The sequence below is a fragment of the Micromesistius poutassou genome, assembly GCF_964030765.1.
Source record: "Micromesistius poutassou genome assembly, chromosome: 2".
NCBI classification, from domain to species: Eukaryota; Metazoa; Chordata; class Actinopteri; order Gadiformes; family Gadidae; genus Micromesistius; species Micromesistius poutassou.
The window spans coordinates 10124855-10145142 of NC_140272.1; the positions used below are offsets into that span (position 1 = coordinate 10124855).

Consider the following 20288-nt stretch of genomic DNA (forward strand, 5'->3'; position numbering starts at 1 on the left):
ACACAATTCACACATACTAGGCATCTGCATATGTCTGATTAGTCTAACCTACATATACTTGGCTATGGAAGTAAACCAGAGTACCCAGAGGAATCACACGTGAAAACATGCAAGCTCCAGTCACAGCCAGTGCTTGCTTAAAAACACACACACACACACACACACACACACACACACACACACACACACACACACACAAAACATCTTATAGCACACACATTATACAGTTCTGATCTTTGAGAATCAGTCGATGTGTCAGTGATTCTGTCATGTTCTCGTCAGACTGGCAGACAGTTAGTAGTTTAGACTCAGATGTCTCTTAGGTGGCCAGTGATCAGCAGTGACCAGGCTGTGGCCTGCGCTGTCCATCAAGGGTGCATGGAGGCTGACAGGGGGACCTTCATATCACACATCACCTCCTATCTCCATGGGCTGTTGTCTCCATTAGACTGTGCAGACTGAATCACTTCTCCCTCCTCTGTAACTGGGATCAGAGACAGTAGAATGCTACGTATACGATACTGTAGGATACTAGTGTTCAGAGATTGTAGGATGCTAGTGGTTAGAGACAGTAGGATGCTAGTGATCAGAGACTATAGGTCAGCGAGTGTAGGATGCTAGTGGTCAGAGAATATAGGTCAGAGACTGTAGGATGCTAGTGGTCAGAGACAGTAGGATGCTAGTGATCTTGAGACTATAGGTCAGAGACAGTAGGATGCTAGTGATCAGAGACTATAGGTCAGAGACTGTAGGATGCTAGTGATCAGAGACTATAGGTCAGAGACTGTAGGATGCTAGTGATCAGAGACTATAGGTCAGAGACTGTAGGATGCTAGTGATCAGAGACTATATGTCAGAGACTGTAGGATGCTAGTGATCAGAGACTGTAGGATGCTAGTGGTCAGAGACTGTAGGCTGTCCTCATATTATTATATGTTGTCACAAAAGACATTTTAGATTAATTTAAAGGGGTGATATCATGCCACCAGGTTTGAGTGTCATTAGCCATTACAAGCCTTTACAAGCCATTACAAGCCATCTGCCTTTCCCTATTCCCTAGTGACATCACTATTGGGTGTGTCAACCTAGATGTGTGCTGGATAGATCAGTCCACCAGCCTACCCAGTGGATTGTGGCAAATGTTGCTTATCTTTCCATCACACATCTAGGGGGAAACGCCCACTAGTGATGTCACTAGTGTACAGGGAAAGGCAGATTTTCAAACGGCTTGTAATGGCTACTCACACTCACACCTGGTGGCATGATATCAACTTTAGGTAAAAAATGCTGTATATCCAAATGTACAGAAATAAATGTGGTATTAGTTCATGTTGAGTATTTTCTTCAGGTTTGTAAGCCATTGGTCATCTGACAGCCAAAATAGCAGCTTGTCGGCAGAAGTTGCTTACTTAGCCATCTCCACTGTTTTCCCTGTCTCTCTTCATCTAATCTCTCTGGGCCCTGCCCTTGTTATGAGACAATCATGTGGCCTGTGAAATCTGATCTGCACTCCCATCTCTCTTTCTCTCTCTCTCTCTCCCTCTCCTTCCCCTCCTCCCGTTCCCTCTCCCACTCCTTCTCTCCCCCCCTCCCACTCTCTCTCCCTCTCTCTGTTTCTGAGGCATCCTTCTCAATGTTCCCTGAGGAGTCTGTACTCGGTAAAGGATGTTCTTAGTTTTGGGTCACATTGGTCAGGTAATAGGAGCATTCCAATATGCTTGGATTTTTGGTTGATTTGTTCAGATTTGTGCCAAATAGTTGTATTTGTGTTGCCTGATTGGGTGGTGGTTGCATTGTGGACCTAGTCCAGGCTAAGTATGTAACTCTCTGTGGTCAATGGCCTTGTTGTGGAGTGTGGATCTCTCTCTCTCTCTCTCTCTCGTGCTCTTGCTTTCTCCCTCTCTCTCACACCCACCATTTTAGTTTATTTTCTGTTTTTATTTCTCCATTTTCAGCCTTCCTCCTCTTCCTCAACCAGATATATTGATAGATCACGTCTTATCTGTCGATGTTTTGATCAAATGTAATCTGTAGATGTATTGATGACATCTGTAGATGAGCTTCTTTCCTTTTCAACCTCCTCAGCCTCCTCAACCTTGATCATCTCTCTCCACTCTACTGCTTATTGAATTCCATTGTGAGCGGACCGACAGCATAAACAACATGATATTGTGAGTATGTGTGTGTGTATGTTTGTGTGCTTATCCCAGCTGCGTATGTGTGTTTGTGTGTGTGTGTGTGTGTGTGTGTGTGTTTGTTTGTCCCACAGCTTGACATATATGGTCTATATTGTTCCATTTATGCTTAAATAGGTCATCTGCAGTTATGGGTGAGAGAAAATATGCGAACAAGAAAAGTTAAAACGGTCCCAGGCAGACCCACAGACACAAGCAAATCACACTTCTGGGGCAATGGAGTGCCAAGCAGCAGACTGGTGAGAAAACACGGGCTGAGCGCCTGAAATATAACCTTTAGAGAACACACACAATCACACATTTATTCACACAAAGAGACACACACACACACACACACACGCAATGCAACACAGGCAAGGTCTGTATTCATCCAAAATGTACATATATAAACAAATTGTACATTACTTTATCATGAGTTTAATTTGCAATCAAGCAAACGGCCTTTGGTTTTGCTTATCCTCCTCCCTTCACCAGGATGTTAACAAAGGGAATGTGCACCTGAGGCCACAGCTGAGGCCACGCCCGAGGCCATGCCCGCTGCTGTTTCCAGGGTTGCGCCCAGCACCAGGAAACGTGATCAGGCTGCCGATGCTAAAAGAGTCACTCTGAGCTTGTTCCCTGTGTCAATCAGCACCACGCCCTGTAGTATGGAGGCTCATCTATACGCACCTCATCTGAGACCCATTATGTAATCGCTATAAATAACCCCCCTGCCTCGCACCAGTTGCTGATTCTTCTTACTACTAACAGACCTGCTACTGCCATGCTTCCCAACTCCAGGATCATTTCTCAATGGAGAATGTCTCTTTGTACTTGTACTGAGATTCCAAGTTATCTTTCACTTTAAGTTAGGTTACGAACCTTGAAGCTTCTAGTGTTTATTACTTCGGCCTGTTGCAGGTTGGGTAATAAAATACTCTTCTCGCTACACGTGGGTCCTGGCTCATGAACAATTCCAAACGTTACAGGAGAATCAGCCAGAAATAGACCCAGCAGAGAAAGAACAGTTTCTTCATTCGCTTGTCTTGGTGTGATGCCAAAAAAACTCTCCCAGCAAGAGAGAATAGGTGCATTAACTCCAGCTCCCCAAGAACTAGTAGCAGATCATCTGGCCTTCCAGAGATTTGAGCAACAAGTCACTACCTTATCCAGCTCCATCCAGCAGTCACAAGCGGGGCAGCAACACCCCGCTGGTAACTGTTGATATTTGGGGGATCAGGTAGCAGCGTTTACCTCAATGGTTCAGCAACTCCTGCCCGGAGCCTATTCACCTGCCGTTCCGAGCCCATCTCCTCCATCCCCAGTAAGAGAAGGGCCATCACTCTGCCACCCCAGCGCCCATACGATTAACCTCCTACCCAGTTCCTGTCCTCCCCGGGGTCGTCTCTGCTACCTGTCCCTTCCTGAAACTGCAGACATGGAGAATGAGCGAGGCTTTAGTGAGGAGCTTTGTTCGCCCATCTACTTCGCCTGCCGAAGCGCGGTTCTTCTTTGATGGGTAGAAGGATGGGACCCTTCGACCTTGTAGAGACTATTAATCTCTGAATGACATCACTATTAAGAATCAATATCCACTTGAAACACCAATAACCTGGTTTGTATCCATGAGGGTGATGAGTGTTGCACAGCCTTTAACAGCCTCACAGGCGACTGTGAATATCTGGTAATGCCCTTTTGCTTGGCAAATGCTCCAGTAGTTTTCCAAGCTCTGGTCAATGACGTGCTTCTTGAGAAGCTAATTCAATTTGTGTTTGTGAATCTGGACGATATTTTGATCATCTCCCGCACTAGGCAGGATCTATTCAACATGTGAGCCAGGTCCTGATGCAGCTCCTAAAACACTACTGGCCAACAACCTGGTCAGGCCCCAAATCCAGATGGACACAAGCAGGGTGTCTGCCGTGACAAACTGGCTACAACCCACTACAGCTAAACAGATGAGATGTTTTATGGTGTTTTAGGATTTTTATTGCCGCTTCATTAGATATTTTAGTTCTGTTGCTGCCACAATAAATGCCCTCACCAGGAAGACAATCTAAGGTTTCCAGTGGGAATTTCTGTAACTCAAGCAGCGCTTCACCACGGCCACCATACTCAAACAACCAGACCCCTTGCTGTCGTTCACCTTAGAAATGGATGCATCAGAGGTGGGGGTAGGAGCAGTGTCGTCCCAGTGGTCAGTGAATGACGGAAAGCTCCATCTCTGCTCCTTCATCTCCATGCGATTTACACCAGCGGAGGAGAGTAATGATGTTGGAAACCGCAAGCTCTTGGTAGTGAGGCGGAACTAGAGGAATGGCGGCATGGGTTGGAGGGGGCCAAACATCCATTGTGGTCTGGACAGACCACAAGAACAAGCCTACAAACAAGTGGCTTAACTCACGACAAGCTAGGTGGGCAATGTGGGCACATTGACCATTTTGATTTAGTTTTTTATTATCGTCCTGGAAGTGAGAACATTGAGGCAGATGCCGTCTCGCAGAAGATCGATTATGCCTAGGGGAACACAGAATCAAACCCATCCACAACTGGATCAGAATCGTCCAGTTTGGTGGACAATAGAGTTGGAGGTGAAACAGGCACAGGCCTCTGAGCCACACCTAGGTGGTGCCCTCCTTGTAGACTATTCATTCTAGTGGCAGTGAGGGCACGGGTTCTGGAATAAGGGCATTAGTCGCATCTGGTGGGGCATCCAAGAGGTTATCGGACCCTCATATTCCTCAGGAGGCAGTTCTTACTCGTGATTTTTTTGCTGCTTGCCTGACTTGTGCCCAGAATAAGAACCCCAGGCAACGGCCCTCAGGTCTGCCTGAGTGCCTGTACCACTATGACCTTAGTCCCATCTCTCCCCACCTCCATCGGATGGTAAGACACTCATTCTGGTTGCGTTTTTCTAAGGCAGCAGCACACCTCATCGCACTTATCACCCAATCTGCCTCCCTGATTATCCTGCAGGTCTTCCCGCTACATGGCCTTCCAATAGACATAATCTCTGACTGGTGTCATGAGATCTTCTCTAGGTTCTGGAAGGTGTTTTTCCTCATTCTAATGGCCAGACTAAGAGGGTCAACCAGGATCCGTTTACAGTCTGGTAAACTCCCAACTCCCAACTCCCACCCAACGAGCTCCAAGCTAGTGTTGGCAGAATACGCTCACAACCCCCTTCCCAGTCTTCATCGGCAGGAATGTCTCCCTTTGATTGTTGGACCAACCTCCATCGTTTCCTGAGCAGGAGGCGGAGGTGGGAGTACCAACGTAAATGGACTCTGCGTCACTGTAGGACCTTCCACTCAGGATGGTATGCTGCAAGTTGGCACGGCGCTGTGAGTCCTTTTGAGCTGCCTCAGCAAATCCATTTTCATTCAAGCTAAGTCTACCAGTCTCAATGCGCATTCATCCAGTGTGTCATGCGCCTTAGCTAAGACCTGTATCTACCAGTCCACTGTCTCCCACCGTCCAGGTTCCAGTGCCACCACAACTGCTGGATGACAACCGATCTACACAGTCCACCGGATCCTTAAGGGTGTATTGTTGCATCAAGTACCTGATGGGCTGGCAGTGTTATGGCCCAGAGAAGAGGTGCTGGGTACCAGTCAGGGGAATCCTGGATCCAGCCCTAATACTTAAAGCGTCTCCATCCAGACCGCATTCTAGGAGCGTCAGGACCCCCTCCTAGAGATGGGGGGGGGGGCATTGCCCGTTCCCTTGGCATTGCCCAGTGCCAGGAAGCATGATCACACTGCCGGGCCTCAAAGAGACTTTCTCGCTTTGTTCCCCCCTGTCAATCAGAACATTACCACGCCTGTATCATGTGAGAACTCTTAAGATTAATTATTAAATGGCTGTTGGCACTTCCGTGCCATATAAATAACCCCTCTGCTTCTCACCATTTGCTGATATTTCTTACTACAAACGGACCTGCTACTGCTGTGCTTCACAACACAAGTTAATTTCTCAATAGAGATTTTTTGATAGGCTTTTGTCTCTTTGTATTTATGATATCAGCAGTTATCATTCTTTAATAAGTTGGGTTATGAACCTTGAAGCTTCTAGTTTGGCATGTTGGCAGTTTGGTAATAAAGACCCTTAAAAGACTTTCACCTGTCTCTCTCTCTACGCCTGCACATTAACAATTCCAAATGTTACAGGGAGAGTTTCTGTCAGCCTCCTCAATTAAATAAACATACAGCTGAGAAGAAACACAGAGACACAGAACAACCAAATGAATCAATGAAAAGACACCAACGCAGACTGCTAAACACCATGCAGTCTGTCAGGGTGCTGACTACTGCAGTTTATCAATGAGGAGGCTTAGAAACCACTAGATCATCCATGGTTCCCATACTTCTCTCACTATGTCTTTCTCTCTTTCTTCTCTCTCTCTGTCTCTTGACATTATTGCTCTTGCACTGTCAATTGAGACGGACAGTCAGAGAAGCCCAGACATCCACATTCTCAGTGGGTCCACGCTAAAGACCCCTGTGCATTTAGACAGGCTGCTGGGATGCTTTCAGTTTGGCAAACATGGAGGAACATGAGAACGAGGTTCTAACACTGATCAGCAATTGAAGAGGATCAGGCAATATCTCTCATTCCTGGGGGTTGTGACAAAGAATGGAAAATAAGCAACTGCTTGTTCATAAGAATCCTGTAGAGAGATAGAAGAGGAATCTTTCAAATTTCATTTGAACCTGAGTAATATGATCTATGACATAACATATGTCATCATATAACATACGTTATATTATATGTTATATGATCTATATGATATTATATAGGCCTAATAAAATATAATCATTATGATAAGTATTTAATGAAATACTTAGACCATATTAATGAATTCACACAGAACATCAGCTCTTATTGCCTATTATATTATTTTGTAAATGATTTGATCATTAATTTGATTTTTGTAATCTTTCAATTGGTGAACAATATAAAAAATGTATAATAGGAATTATTTTTCTCGCGGTACATTCACACATACTAACAGGGAGGGCGAACTTCTCAGCAGAGCCTCCTTGATGAAGTGTCTGGAAACACTCAACACTGTTAGATTCTCCACCAGTTTACACGCTTAAAATAATGCTTATCCCATATTAACAGGGTTTCTGGGATTTTCACATGTTGTAGCAGGTGACCCTGCCACACACCACCTAGGCTGTCACACACCTGGTATGCGGCTTAATAGGGCTCCTCCGAATGCAAGACACAGGAAGATTATTTACAAGGGAAAAAATACTGAAGAATATTGTTTTGTTATACCTAATGTGCTTGATGTTGGCATATGAGGAGTTTATTTCATGGTATTGTAACAAACTGCTTTAGATTACAGCCTTTATACCCTGTAACTACCCTGTTACTAAATGTAGCAAGGAGAGAACTAACTGCTGTGTAGATTACAGCCCACATACCCTGTAACTACCCTGTAACTACCCTGTCACTATCCTGGACCTACCCTGTTACTACCCTGTAATTACCATGTAACTAATGTAACAAGGGGGAACTACCACTGCATATCTAACTTATTCTGTAACTACAGAGAATGATATGAGAACGGTTTGTTCCAACTGCCTCAAAACATGGAAGAACAAACTTAATTAACTGCATCTATGGTGTGTGGATTCTTTCCGCCAAAGGTGGGCGGAGCCAGGCGGCTGTAAACAAGTGTCCAGTAATGAGGAGACAGTTTTCAGTTGCCGACGGTATCCATGACAATACACTGTCTCCTGACCTTTAAGGCCCGGATGTACCACATACCTATTTTAAGAACCCAAAATGATAAAGGAACAATGAAGTTTGCCTGCTTTTTGTCATTTTTCTAAAAATCTTCCCTGATTTGTGCTCAGTTGTATGATCATACTAGAGGCTACCATGTCATAGAAATGTAATAATAACTTTTATTATACTGCATACCTTCTCTCTAAATTTCTTACAAATGTTTTCTCAGTGTACATATTATGTACTCTAAATAAAATAGGTGCTGTACGTTATTTGTAATATCCAGAATTGTGACCCTTTGTTGTGACCGCTCATTGTTGATCCATATCTTCCCATCTTGTTCCCCAGTGCATTCATCCGAGCATTGGTACATACTGTACTGGTACATTATTACAAAGGATTACACCGTAACTCTGGAATAATTACGCTGTCCGTTGTGAGCTGTATGCAAATTTAATTATGTATCGCTTACAATGAGCGCCTGAATGTGTATTAGAGCAGCTTAGGTTATCATCAGTATAATGATGCTAGCAGTATTCTAGACTGATGAGGACATTTCATTCAGAGTGAATTGTCTCCCTCTTCATTCAGCCCCACTGTCATTTAAATGTTCGACGGCTGACTCTCTCACTCTCTCTTTTTTTCAACTTTGAGTTCCCACTGTGAACTAGGCAATTATTACAGAGAGAGAAGAGATAAATTATTAAAGCCAGAGAACAGAGAAACTCATAAATATATCGACAAATAAAGCAGACACTGCGTTGGCGGGAGACTATTCTTGCCTTGCCCATTTATATATATTTCTTTATTTCTGAGCCTTAACTTCATAACCAAACGATGATTTAACAGTGAAAAACCCTCACTAGTCTTCTGTGTCCTTGAATGTAATAGTGACGCTTAAATATAGGTTAAAAAGCACTTCAAAGGGGACTAGTCCATAACCATTTCCAATTAATGTTTACCTGGAGGGCATGCTAGTCAAAGTCTAAAAATAATATGATAAATATGATCTAATTAATATAGAAATAATCATGATTTGTATTCTAAACTGCTGCTTCAATGTTACTATGCTGTCAGAGATCAGGATGATGATGTGTACCAGCAACGCATTTGCCCTTTGTTAGAAAAATGTAACTCTTAAAATGGAGGTAAGTGTCATCATTATTTGTTGTCTACAGTAAGAGTAAACAACAACATGTGTAGCATTAGCAGCAGGTCTAGCAGCGGGTCTAGCAGCGGGACTAGACCCCCCCTCCCAATGTCAACAGGATCCAACAACAAGACGTGCTACTCTCTGTTTGGATGGCTTAAACAGATTACAACCTGGACGCTTGTTTGTGGCATCAATCAATTGGGTGTTATGAGCACAGATAATGTTGGGATCTTTTACAGACCAATTACTTGACTTGAGCCATTGAGCAGCAGGAATAAGTGACCCAATGCTGATTCCATCTGGTGACATTGAGGTGAAGGGAACTACTCCAGGTTCACAGAGTAAAAGTCCTGTTCCATGATTTGTAGTCAGTCCTACACCAAACAAGCTTATCCTACTCATTAGCTCATACCACCGGGTTTGTACCTTCTGAGCCAGTTGACTCCAAATACTGTGAATCACTTCTACTCTGTGAAGTTTCACCTCTGCTTCAATGAACACTGTTAAAATCTATATGGGAATGCCTGCTCACAAGGGGATAACACAATGTTTAAACTCAGATAAAGTTAACAAGCCATCTTCCCTGGGCTGAAAATGCATTACCACTTGAACAGAGAAAATCTGGGCTTGGAGTTTATCAATATGTTTTATTATTTATAATGCCATATGGACAATTGCCAATGAGGTCCACAAAAGTGGTAGCCGCCCTCGCTCACAAGCTACCGCAGGCCGTTTCCCAACCAAAATAACCTTCTTCCACTACATCTTCCGTAGCCTTTTCATCTTTACTGCACCCATCTTCATTATGTCCATCAGCTTCTGACGGCCGGAGGAGAACGGAGGCCATGAGCCGAGTCCATACGAGGTCTGGGTGGATGGATTCTGGGGACAGACTACTGTCTATGTCTCTCTTACTCTCTCTGTCACTCGCTCTCTTCCTGCCAGTTTGTGACAAGCTCAAGGCTCAGACGTTAAATACCCATAACATCCACTTCCGCTGTTGTCACTCACAGGCACACACACACAGACACACACACACACACACACACACACACACACACAGATGCACAGACAGATGCACACATACAGACACACACATACACACACACACACACACACACACACACACACACACACACACACACACACACACACACACACACACACACACACACCAGCATGCACGTATTGAAGGCCAAAAGGGTCACAGCCACAGCCACCACAGCCACAAGAGGGATAATGTATAGAACGTCGCCGGTCATTATTGGGAAATAAGCCCTTATTTCTCTATAATGACAGGCAATCTAAACATTATCCCTTACATATTTAATGCTTCAAACTAATTGACTGTAAATAATCATGAATTGATTAATTCATGATATTTATCAATTCAATGTTTAGAAGGGAATTATGGGCTGCCTCCCGGACATTTGTTGATATCAAAGACGCTGATACAGAAGTGACAGCAGAAATCCAATAGAGCCTATATATATATATATATATATATATATATATATATATATATATATATATACAGTATAAATATAGGCTCTATTGGATTTCTGCTGTGAGAACAGGCAGTCCCCTATATACAGTATATATATATATATATATATATATATATATATATATATACAGTATATAATATATAATACGCAGCAGAGTCTGTTTTCTCTCTAGAGAACTAACAGTGTATGCCCTATATATCTATATATAACATATATATTCGAAGCCTACTCTGTCAGTGCTACATCGTTTTGTTAATATCGTGAGTAAGAAGAAATAAGATTCAGATTTGATGGGCGAGTCCAGCAACAAAACGTGTGGTATTAAGCATTCTTGCAAAGAATCTTTAATATTTTGACGACATTGTAAAAAAGGGTGGTAACCATGGATCTGTATGATGTCATAATGGAAATACAGCATGAATAAATCATATAATTGCAGTCTACTGTTCATTATTGTAGGCTACACATGGCTACAGGAACATGCCGTTAACCATATAGGCTGAACACCTGCGTGTAAACATGAGACCCATTGGAAACCATAGATTAAACGTCACCAATTGGACACAATTGCGAAAATGCAGAATTAGAGGAGGTATGCACCAAAACAGCATCAAATATACTGTTTCAGTGGACAAAAACTCCTTTTTGACTCACCTCCAACACGGCATCAAATGCGACTTTATGGAAGCCTAAACGTCAAATTAAAACTATAAACATCTACAATAAGGCATGGTTGTTACCCTTTTGGCTTTCCATACCATCATACACACATGTACACAAACACACAGACACGCCCCCCCCCCCCCCACACACACACACACACAGATGTATATTCAGAATCAGCTGGCACTTAGTGACTCACAGTTGGTCCCTCCATACATTATTTAGTCTATGGTGGCACTCATTGCCTATAAATAGAGGCATATCGTAGTTGTGCTGCAAATGGCATCATGACTCCTCAGTAGCCCTGTTGGGCGACTCAGCGAGCCTTCATTTTCAGGACCATGACGCATAATGTGATCCAAGCTAGAGGGAATAGGAACAGGCACTCTGTGGTACTTGCTAACAGCAGCACCTATATTTTCATATAAATTACATGGACGGACGTGAGGGACACATTTATTATTATCTATTTACTTTTACTCTTTGCGGCAGATTTACAAGAGACCTCTGGCCTTTCACCCAATCAGATATTACTAAGTCAGGAGGTCCTTGTTACGACTCCACAAACAAAAGGTTTCCTCACCGCCCTTGATATTTCACTTTGCATGAATCTTTTACACAATGAAGGCAAATCAGGAGCTGATTTCTCGTTTCATCCCAACATGTTTGTGTGTAGATGATCATAAATGGGCCTGGTTCTCTCAAGCACAGCAGATCAAGAGGCATTACACATTCACACACACACGCACACGCACACACACACACACACGGCCCTCACCATCCATAGCCCTCATACGGTTTAAAACCCCCTCTTTGACATAATGGAGAGCCAATGGCTCGGGCCGGTATTCCTGCTGCACGCATCACTTGTATCGCATTAACCTGGAGGTCACATTTTCACAGAGAACAGCTGCCTTTCATGAAGTGTGCCCTAGAGTTACAATAAAGATCACAATGTCACAGAACAACACGACATCTGACAGAACCAGGCTGGCCCGACCCCAAACCTCCTTTTATCTCCTCTCCTGATGGAGGGCTTGTGCATCGAGAAGGCATATCACAATGACCGCCCTCGCTCAGGAAGGGCTGGAGAACAGGGAGGTGAGAGGTTGGAATAGGGTTTTGGTTGTTGTTTAGTTATTCATTGGGAAATGATTTGTCATCATGTGGAGACACTGTTGTTTTTGAAACTGCCTTTCTCTTTTGCCAGATGTGGCAATAAAAGTTTTAATGAGCCTAGATTAAGGTAGATTTAGGATTACTTAGGATTTTACATTATAAAACTCTCATTACTACAAGTTAGGTGAGAGGGGTTTGAGGGGGGAGGGGGGGAGGGGGGGAGTAAGTGCTGAGGCCTACCTGTGTGAGGTGAGGGGTGAGAGGGGTTTGAGGGGGGAGGGGGGGAGTAGGTGCTGAGGCCTACCTGTGTGAGGTGAGGGTTGGGATTGAAGCCACACTGGTTGCACACCATGGAGCGACACTGCGTGCAGGTGTTGTGGTTTGGCTGGCCGTCCGTGGAGCCCATGAGGTCGGCGGTGTTGCAGACGGGACAGAGCTTGCTGCTAGGCATGGGTGCTATCTGAGGCACTGAGTAGGGGGAGGAGGGGGCGCTGCGGTCCGGAGACGCAGACGGAGACCTGCCGCCCCTGCCGCCAGCCTCCACCTGCAAGCTCATCCTGGAGGCGTGACCTTTGCCCTGCTCCCCTCCCTGGGGGCCTGCAGGCTGGTGGCTTTGTTGGGAGGCCAAGCGGTCCCCCGTCCCGGGGCCACTCTGGACCCCGGCTTTGGGCCCGGGGTCTGTTTGGGGGGGTCTGCAGGAAGAGGAGAGAAGGATGAGGCCACAGAATGAACACAGACCAATGGGTGGTCAGAGAATTCTCGCCTATTCTGTTCTACTTTTCTCATAATCCATTCAACCAACAAGAAAGTTACTTTTTTTTTTACATCAATGTGTCATCAACTGTAACTACCAGCTGAGCTGTTTCAGTGATTGTGTCCTATTACTACTACTCCTACTTTACTACCACTACTAATACTACACATACAACGTGTCATGCCATTAGAAATATACAAAACCCCATGAACCATTTTGTTTGACATTTATAAAGATGTACACATACATCAATTATTCACTAAACACATTTAGAGTAAAACAAGGAAATATACATTTATCCTACACAATATTTCTGATCTACTCCCACACTATCACTCTCTCACACTCTCACATTATCACGCTCTCTCTCACACTATTACTCTCTCACTTTCTCGTAAAAAATCTAGATATAGTATACACACAATATGCAATCTCTATATTGCATATACAGTATAACTAACATATACTGTATATGTGACTTGTATTGGGCCATTGCTCTATGCTCCTGCAGCCTCACTGCCAGAGAGAGATAAGAAATATACTAATCACTTATGCACTATTAAACCCCTTCTACTGGCTGGAGCCAGGCCCTACAACATGTATAGAGGCCTTCTTTAGTCAGGTCTCTCTTTGTATTTCCTGCAGCAGTGCCCTCTGTGTAGCTTCTCTACAGCTTACAGATCCGTGCCAGACACTAAACGGCATTGTGAACTTTTAGCCAGACGGCATTTGGCATTTAGCATGGCATTTACATAAAGCAATTTTTTGTTCATTCCTCATGACAACAAATGAATTGGCGCCATACTGTGCCCATCGTCTTCAAAGGCAGCCGTAGCGAACCCTTAAAGGAACAACCAAGCTGAGAGCAGAACTCAATGTAGAGCACGTTAGCAGCACTGAGTCACTGCTAACGGGTCAGGCTGAATCAGTCTTCTGCTCTCACCAGGAATGGCTCTTCCTTCAGGCCATCAGGGTCACACTCTTCACAGAACCTGAAGGCTGGACACTACAGTTCCACCAGCAAAACACCATCCAACTAATGGCCATAGAAGATGTCCACACCATCCAAGAACTAAAATATAAATGACTAAACCTCATAATACTAAGTGAGTTTATAATTCACATGATGTACTGTATACAACATAGCATTATTTAAAGGACCTTTCCTCACTCAGGATTTTGGATTTTGAAGACTTTCTATTTTGTTTCAATTTCAACAGTCAATAACACAGTCTTGGCTCCAGACAGTTAGATTAATTCTGGGTCAGGTTTGCGTCTGGCATTCACAGCGAAACATTCTACATTTTAAAAATTTAAAAACAATGCTAAACATAATCCAGTTTACAACCACTGTTAATTAGGGGTGCACGATAATTATCGGGCCGATAATTATCGGGTCGATAACAGAACTTATTACGTATAACCCGATAACATAGCCTATATAATTTCAGTGCCCCGCTCCCACTAACGCTAAATGAAAGGTCTTATCGTAGGCTAACCCTAAAAGTACACATCATGCAATCAATTACAATACATGAGTTCACAGCTGCACACGTATATAGAAAATGTTTATTTTTATTATTATGTTACACCTTTCCTGCTGTCGGCTCCCAGACCATAGTTGAGAGCACAGGGGAGACGTCGATGTTCTCTCGGGGGTAACACCCTTCCCTTTGACCGGCAGTGGGTCTGCTTATAGGTAGGAATATGGTCGGAATGAAGCGGCCGCCGATTATTGAAAGGCTGTGTACTTTATTCTTAGTTTCACTAACTTTACAGTACACGTTTGCAGACACACGCTACCGCTCGCTCTCCTCGCTCTTACACTCACACACCCACACACACACTGCCATTCTCGTGCACACACATGCGCTAAGTCTTGTAACACTTATTATTGACAACAGTTAGCTGAACATTATAGGGTCCCGGCCTTCCACTCCCTGTTTTCTCAGTTAAACACAGAAATCAACTACATTTGTCCCAGTGTTTGTTAGATGTGAAATGAAGCAAAAAAAGACGCTCTTTCTCCAGTAACGCAGCTGTTTGCGACGCCTTTCTTATTCATTGTTTCTTCTATTTGTCTGTAACTCATGCTCCAATCTTTCATCGTTCGATACGGATGTTGTGGATGCAACAGAATATATGATGCATCGCTGCAGCAACATTTAAGATGATCGCGATGAGTTCTGCCTATTCTGCCTCAGATGCTGCGGTCAGACCAAAACACACCTGAGTGACAGGGGCCGTCGTGGACCCTACGTCATATCCCGCCCCTTGCAAGCCTGCCCCCCCTAAACCCTCCATTGATTCTACTGATGTCTGAGCAACAATGTCATGATCTTAGGTCATGATCATATATATTTATATGTCTGTGCGTTATCGGTTATCGGTATCGGTATCAGCCTTTAGGAGCTGAAAGTTATCGGTTATCGGTATCGGTTAAAAAAAAAAGTTAGCGTGCATCCCTACTGTTAATATAATAGTATTCCTAACCTAAAATATATCACCAATAATCTGGATAGAATGCTTTCATCCATCCAGTACCAATTATTCTTGGGTTATTATAAGTAAGTTATTATAAGTATTATACTGACACTTAGATAAGTAGAAGTAGTAGAAGTAGTAGTAGTTGAAGTATGTATGTTGAAGTATGAGGATTGTACGATTGCAGTGGAACAGACAATATCTCACAACCAGAAGGACAACCAAGGTTTGGTATCTGAGTCTATACCAGATCTAAGTACAGATCTCACTTTACTGCACTATGCACTGTACTGCAACATTTTGTCTGTTTTCTAACAGATCAGGTCAACAGATTATTTTTTTTTTAAACTCAAGCAAAGTGCAAAGCAAAGACTATTACAAACTTTTACAAGCTGATTTGAGGTTTAATGTACTGTTTATACGGTCTGACGCTTCCTGCCATGGCCCGAGATTTAGAAACATCATAGCCCAGTATACCTTAGCAAAAGTGACATTTATAAAGTAAATTTACTACTTACGATTTACTGTTAAGTAATTGAACAGAGGTTTATATGTTGACTAGGGAGAAGATAGGGGTTAGGCTTCTAGACTTTGGACATTGTGGATCAAACCCAGTTCCTTCTGGTTAGGAGTTGAAGACCCTAAACATCCAACCAACCTTCCTGCCTCCGTACCAGCCAATGAAGGCTGATACATACTTTTAATTGAGCTTTGAAAATATTTACTTGCTTAAAACATACTTTTCCATTGTTCCTTGTGAACAAAATACTTGTATTTGGGCTTTTTCCGGAAGCAACTATTACCTATTCTAATTCTATTCAGAAAGGAAAGGACAACATTAAAGCGGGAATACAAAAATGGAAATACAATAAAAAAGAACACACCTAATTTGGCCTATTGCAAGCTCTCAACACAAGTTTTTGATGGTTGTAGTTATCTGTCTTGCATCAGACCCTGGATAGGCACAGTGATCCTTAATGTGATTCACATTATTACATTGAAAATTGAAAATAGTGAAGTATAAAGTAATTCAAATCCTATTGTGGTTGGACCACTTATAATGATTGTGGCTGAAAAATACTTAACCCAAAGTGAAAGCTACAGCATTTAATCTTCCACCTATAAAGTATAGATAGAATATCTGTATGCAATACGTGTGTAGAGTGCCTCAAGTAGAGTGAAGTACTGTGCGTACAATGAGAGGAGACAAAGTGGTTACATCACTAGTGATAGTGTCTTGGTTGAAGCTAAACAGCAGCATACTATGGGCTTTACATTATGATGTATGATCTATGACGTGAGACTCATTTGAGCGACTGAATTTCAAAAGTGAAATAATCACTATTATTGTATTACTGCTCTCTATCATAAACAAACCAGCAGTGACTTTGCCTGTGAGTTATTTATTATTGACTGACAAACTTGATACAAACTCTGCTATCTAGCTTGCTAACGCTATCAGAGGATGGTGGATGGATTTTTCAGACCAACCCGTTGTTTTTGACTGAAATGTTTCAGAGGATTACAACAATTTCATCGCCACACCACACTTCGACAAGCCTGCTAGGACAAAGGCTTATATGCTCCTTAATCTCGCTGAACCCGAAGCCATTGGACGAGATCATTCATTTGCATATGGCAGCTGATGTGCGTGCGCCTGGTGACAACAGAGCAGCATTCGCCTTAGCGGACCCCTGAGAGGACCTGGACTGCCTGACGAAAGTTTTGAGAAATCTGCAATGCCCAAAAGAGCACAACGATTGAAAGACAAGTTCCATTCATGAAATCTGAAAATAATTGAGTATTGAGTCACTCATCAGTGATTTAAGGATCACAGCTAAAAGGTGCAGATTTTGAATTTGGCTGACAAGCTCATCTTTGACCGGATAGTGTGTGGCATCACCAGTGACTCTTTGAGAAAATCTCGAATCACAAATTATCACTAACCAAAGCCGTATCAGTCACATTCATGAAATGATGGAGGAAATTAGCAAGAAGCAAGCCACTAAATCTACCTGTGTTGCGGCAGTAAGGACAAATACCCTACAACTTGGGCATTAACTCTGGGAGAGAGGTGTTTCAGCGCTATCTGGAACAGCTGACCAGAGGTTATCCATGTTACGTAGATGACGTCATCATCGGAGGCCTTGGAGTAGCTGAGCATGATGCCAACTTGAGGAGAGTGCTCGAACAAGTGAGAGAAGTCAGACTAAATCCAGCTAAATGCTAATTTTGCTTGGACCAAGTATACTATGTAGGCCACATCTTCACAAGCCAGGGGCTAAAAGCTGACCCTTCTAAAACTGCAGCACTGACATGCGGGTCCCCACAGACATCCCCTCACCACAGCGCTTCCTTGGCATGGTTTAACTACCTTGGAAAGTTCATCCTGAACTTCAGCAACATCGGACCACCACCACTGAAATAACTGACCTACAAGGAGACTGCATGGTGCTGGTTCCAGTGGCACCTGGAGGCATTCAACCATCTCAAGTCATGCTTGGCGAGCCCACCAGTTTTGTCATTCTATGATGTCAAAAGGCCAGTCACGCTTACCTGTGACACATCATGCTATGGACTTTGAGCTGCATGCATGCAAGACGTAGACCGGTAGCGCTTGCGTCTCGCACCCTCACCTACACGGAAACACGATATGCCCAAATAGAGAAGGAGATACTGGCTGTCGTGTCTGCCTGCACAAAATTGAAGAACTGCGTCTAAGGAAAGTCCACAATGGTAGAAACTGACCAACAAACTCTGGTAACTATCCTAATAAAGCCCATTGACAAGGTGCCTGCCCGGCTCCAGAGAATGATGCTCCAGCTGCAAAGCTGGGACATCAACATGGTTGAACAAAATGCCAAATACATGTCTCTGGTGCACACTCTCTCACAAGCTCCAAACACACACGCCTCCCAGAGCCCTGCTTAAAATGACACTTTCAAAGTCATGTCGGAAGGGAACATCTCCAGCACCCGCCTGGAGGAACTCAGAAAGCAGAGGCTCTACCAACCCTCAGTGCAGTCATTAAACGAGGATAGCCCACCATTGAGAGCCTCTTCAAGCATGCTGTCCGGCTCGACTTTTCCTACAGAGACAAACGGACAGTGGAGGATGGAATCATCATGAAAGGCCACAAAACAGTCATCACTCAGTCCCTGTACAGAAAGTACTTCAACATTGTGCACAAAGGCCACCAAGGTGCTGAAGCGACCAAGCACAGAGCTGGAAGCATCATCTTTTGGCCAACAATGTCAAACCACATCGCAGAGGAGTTTCTCTCATATGCAGAGTGATACAGCACCAGATCTCATCAGCAACAGTAACCTCCCCAGCTCCACCCCGCTCCAGACATCTGATGGTCTACCGTGGCTGCACACATTTTCAACTGGAACAGCAAACATTACCCAGTGCTTGTGGACTCATATTCCAGATGGATGAAATCTACCTTCTCCGAGACATGACTTCACCTGCTGTGATCACATAATGAAAGAGATACTTCACAGTCCAATGCACACCACACACCCTCATCTCTGACAATGCTACATAGACCGTTGGGTCAAGGTTTCAAGGACATTGCCAAACAATTGGATGTCATTCATGTCACCAGCAGTCCTGAGTTCCTCGAGTCGAGAAATATTCCCTGTGATACAACACTAGACTCTCCTGCTGAGTGTCCGATGTCATGTTAGACACATGCAGCCATTCCTGTGAGCACCAAACAGTTGGAACCAGCCCGAAAGATCACCCAGCAAATCAATGCCAACTCCTCAACAAGCCTCTCTCTCTGAAGGCCGACTAGAACACACCCAGACCTGCTCTGACACCCGGAGGGCCTAGTGGTCCGAATGCAGACCCTCAAAGGGAACGACAATGTGGTTTAAATGTGTGTTCAACGTGGTTTGAGTGAGAAGCACCACAATTTCAGAATATGATGTCTACTGGATATTTGCTTGTTGCAAGTTCTGTCACTTATGCACTTAGGGTGATAGTATTGTGAATCTGCCTACATGTTAAAGGGTTATTCACTAATATTGCTGTTGCATAGTCTAAGATTATTCATATTAAGATTATAGGGTTGTTTACTGAAAAATCATAGAACAACAGTAAGAAAGACATTTTCTGCACTATCGATGTGTGCTATTTTGCTTCAAGACGCAAGCTAAAGCGAATGGATGTCAATCATTTGGCTGAAAGATTGTCCTGCTTTGTTCATTATGGGCCAACGTATGTAATGTTAGTTCATGTTATTCAGTGTAGTTCAGTGTTATTCATGACAGCCCCAGTGCACATGTTGTGTCCGGTACTGATGAGGACCTGCTCTGTGTCTGCTCTGTCAACCTGCTCTCTATCATAAACAAACCAGCAGTGACTTGAAGACCCTTACATCATTTACTTGTACAGAGGAACCAATTTCTGCAATGATGAAGATTGTATTCCATTTCTTCAAAGTCATTCTGCAAGATGCAATTTAAATTCTCTTACACTGCAACTTTAACCCTTACCCTTTTCAATAATGTAGAAATTAATACCTTAGTTTAAATGAACACCATTACCTGAGTTTACAACACTATTAGTAAACACAAACCCCAGTAGTAACAGATATTGTCTAGACCATAAGTTGACTGTTAATTAACTGTTAGTAAATGCTTATTACTGCATTAACTAATCTTAATCAATTCTTCATTAAT

General features: G+C 43.4%; 1 protein-coding gene across 1 annotated transcript in view; it reads right to left on the reverse strand.

Annotated features, from left to right (window-relative positions):
* bsnb (bassoon (presynaptic cytomatrix protein) b) overlaps positions 1–20288 on the reverse strand; it is a gene marked incomplete at both ends in the record, with an annotated part of 58244 nt that overhangs the window by 36527 nt on the left and 1429 nt on the right. The window contains one exon of the mRNA XM_084464763.1: positions 12664–13051. Within this exon, the coding sequence (XP_084320889.1) occupies positions 12664–13051 (388 nt within the window). The remainder of the gene's footprint in view (positions 1–12663; positions 13052–20288) is intronic.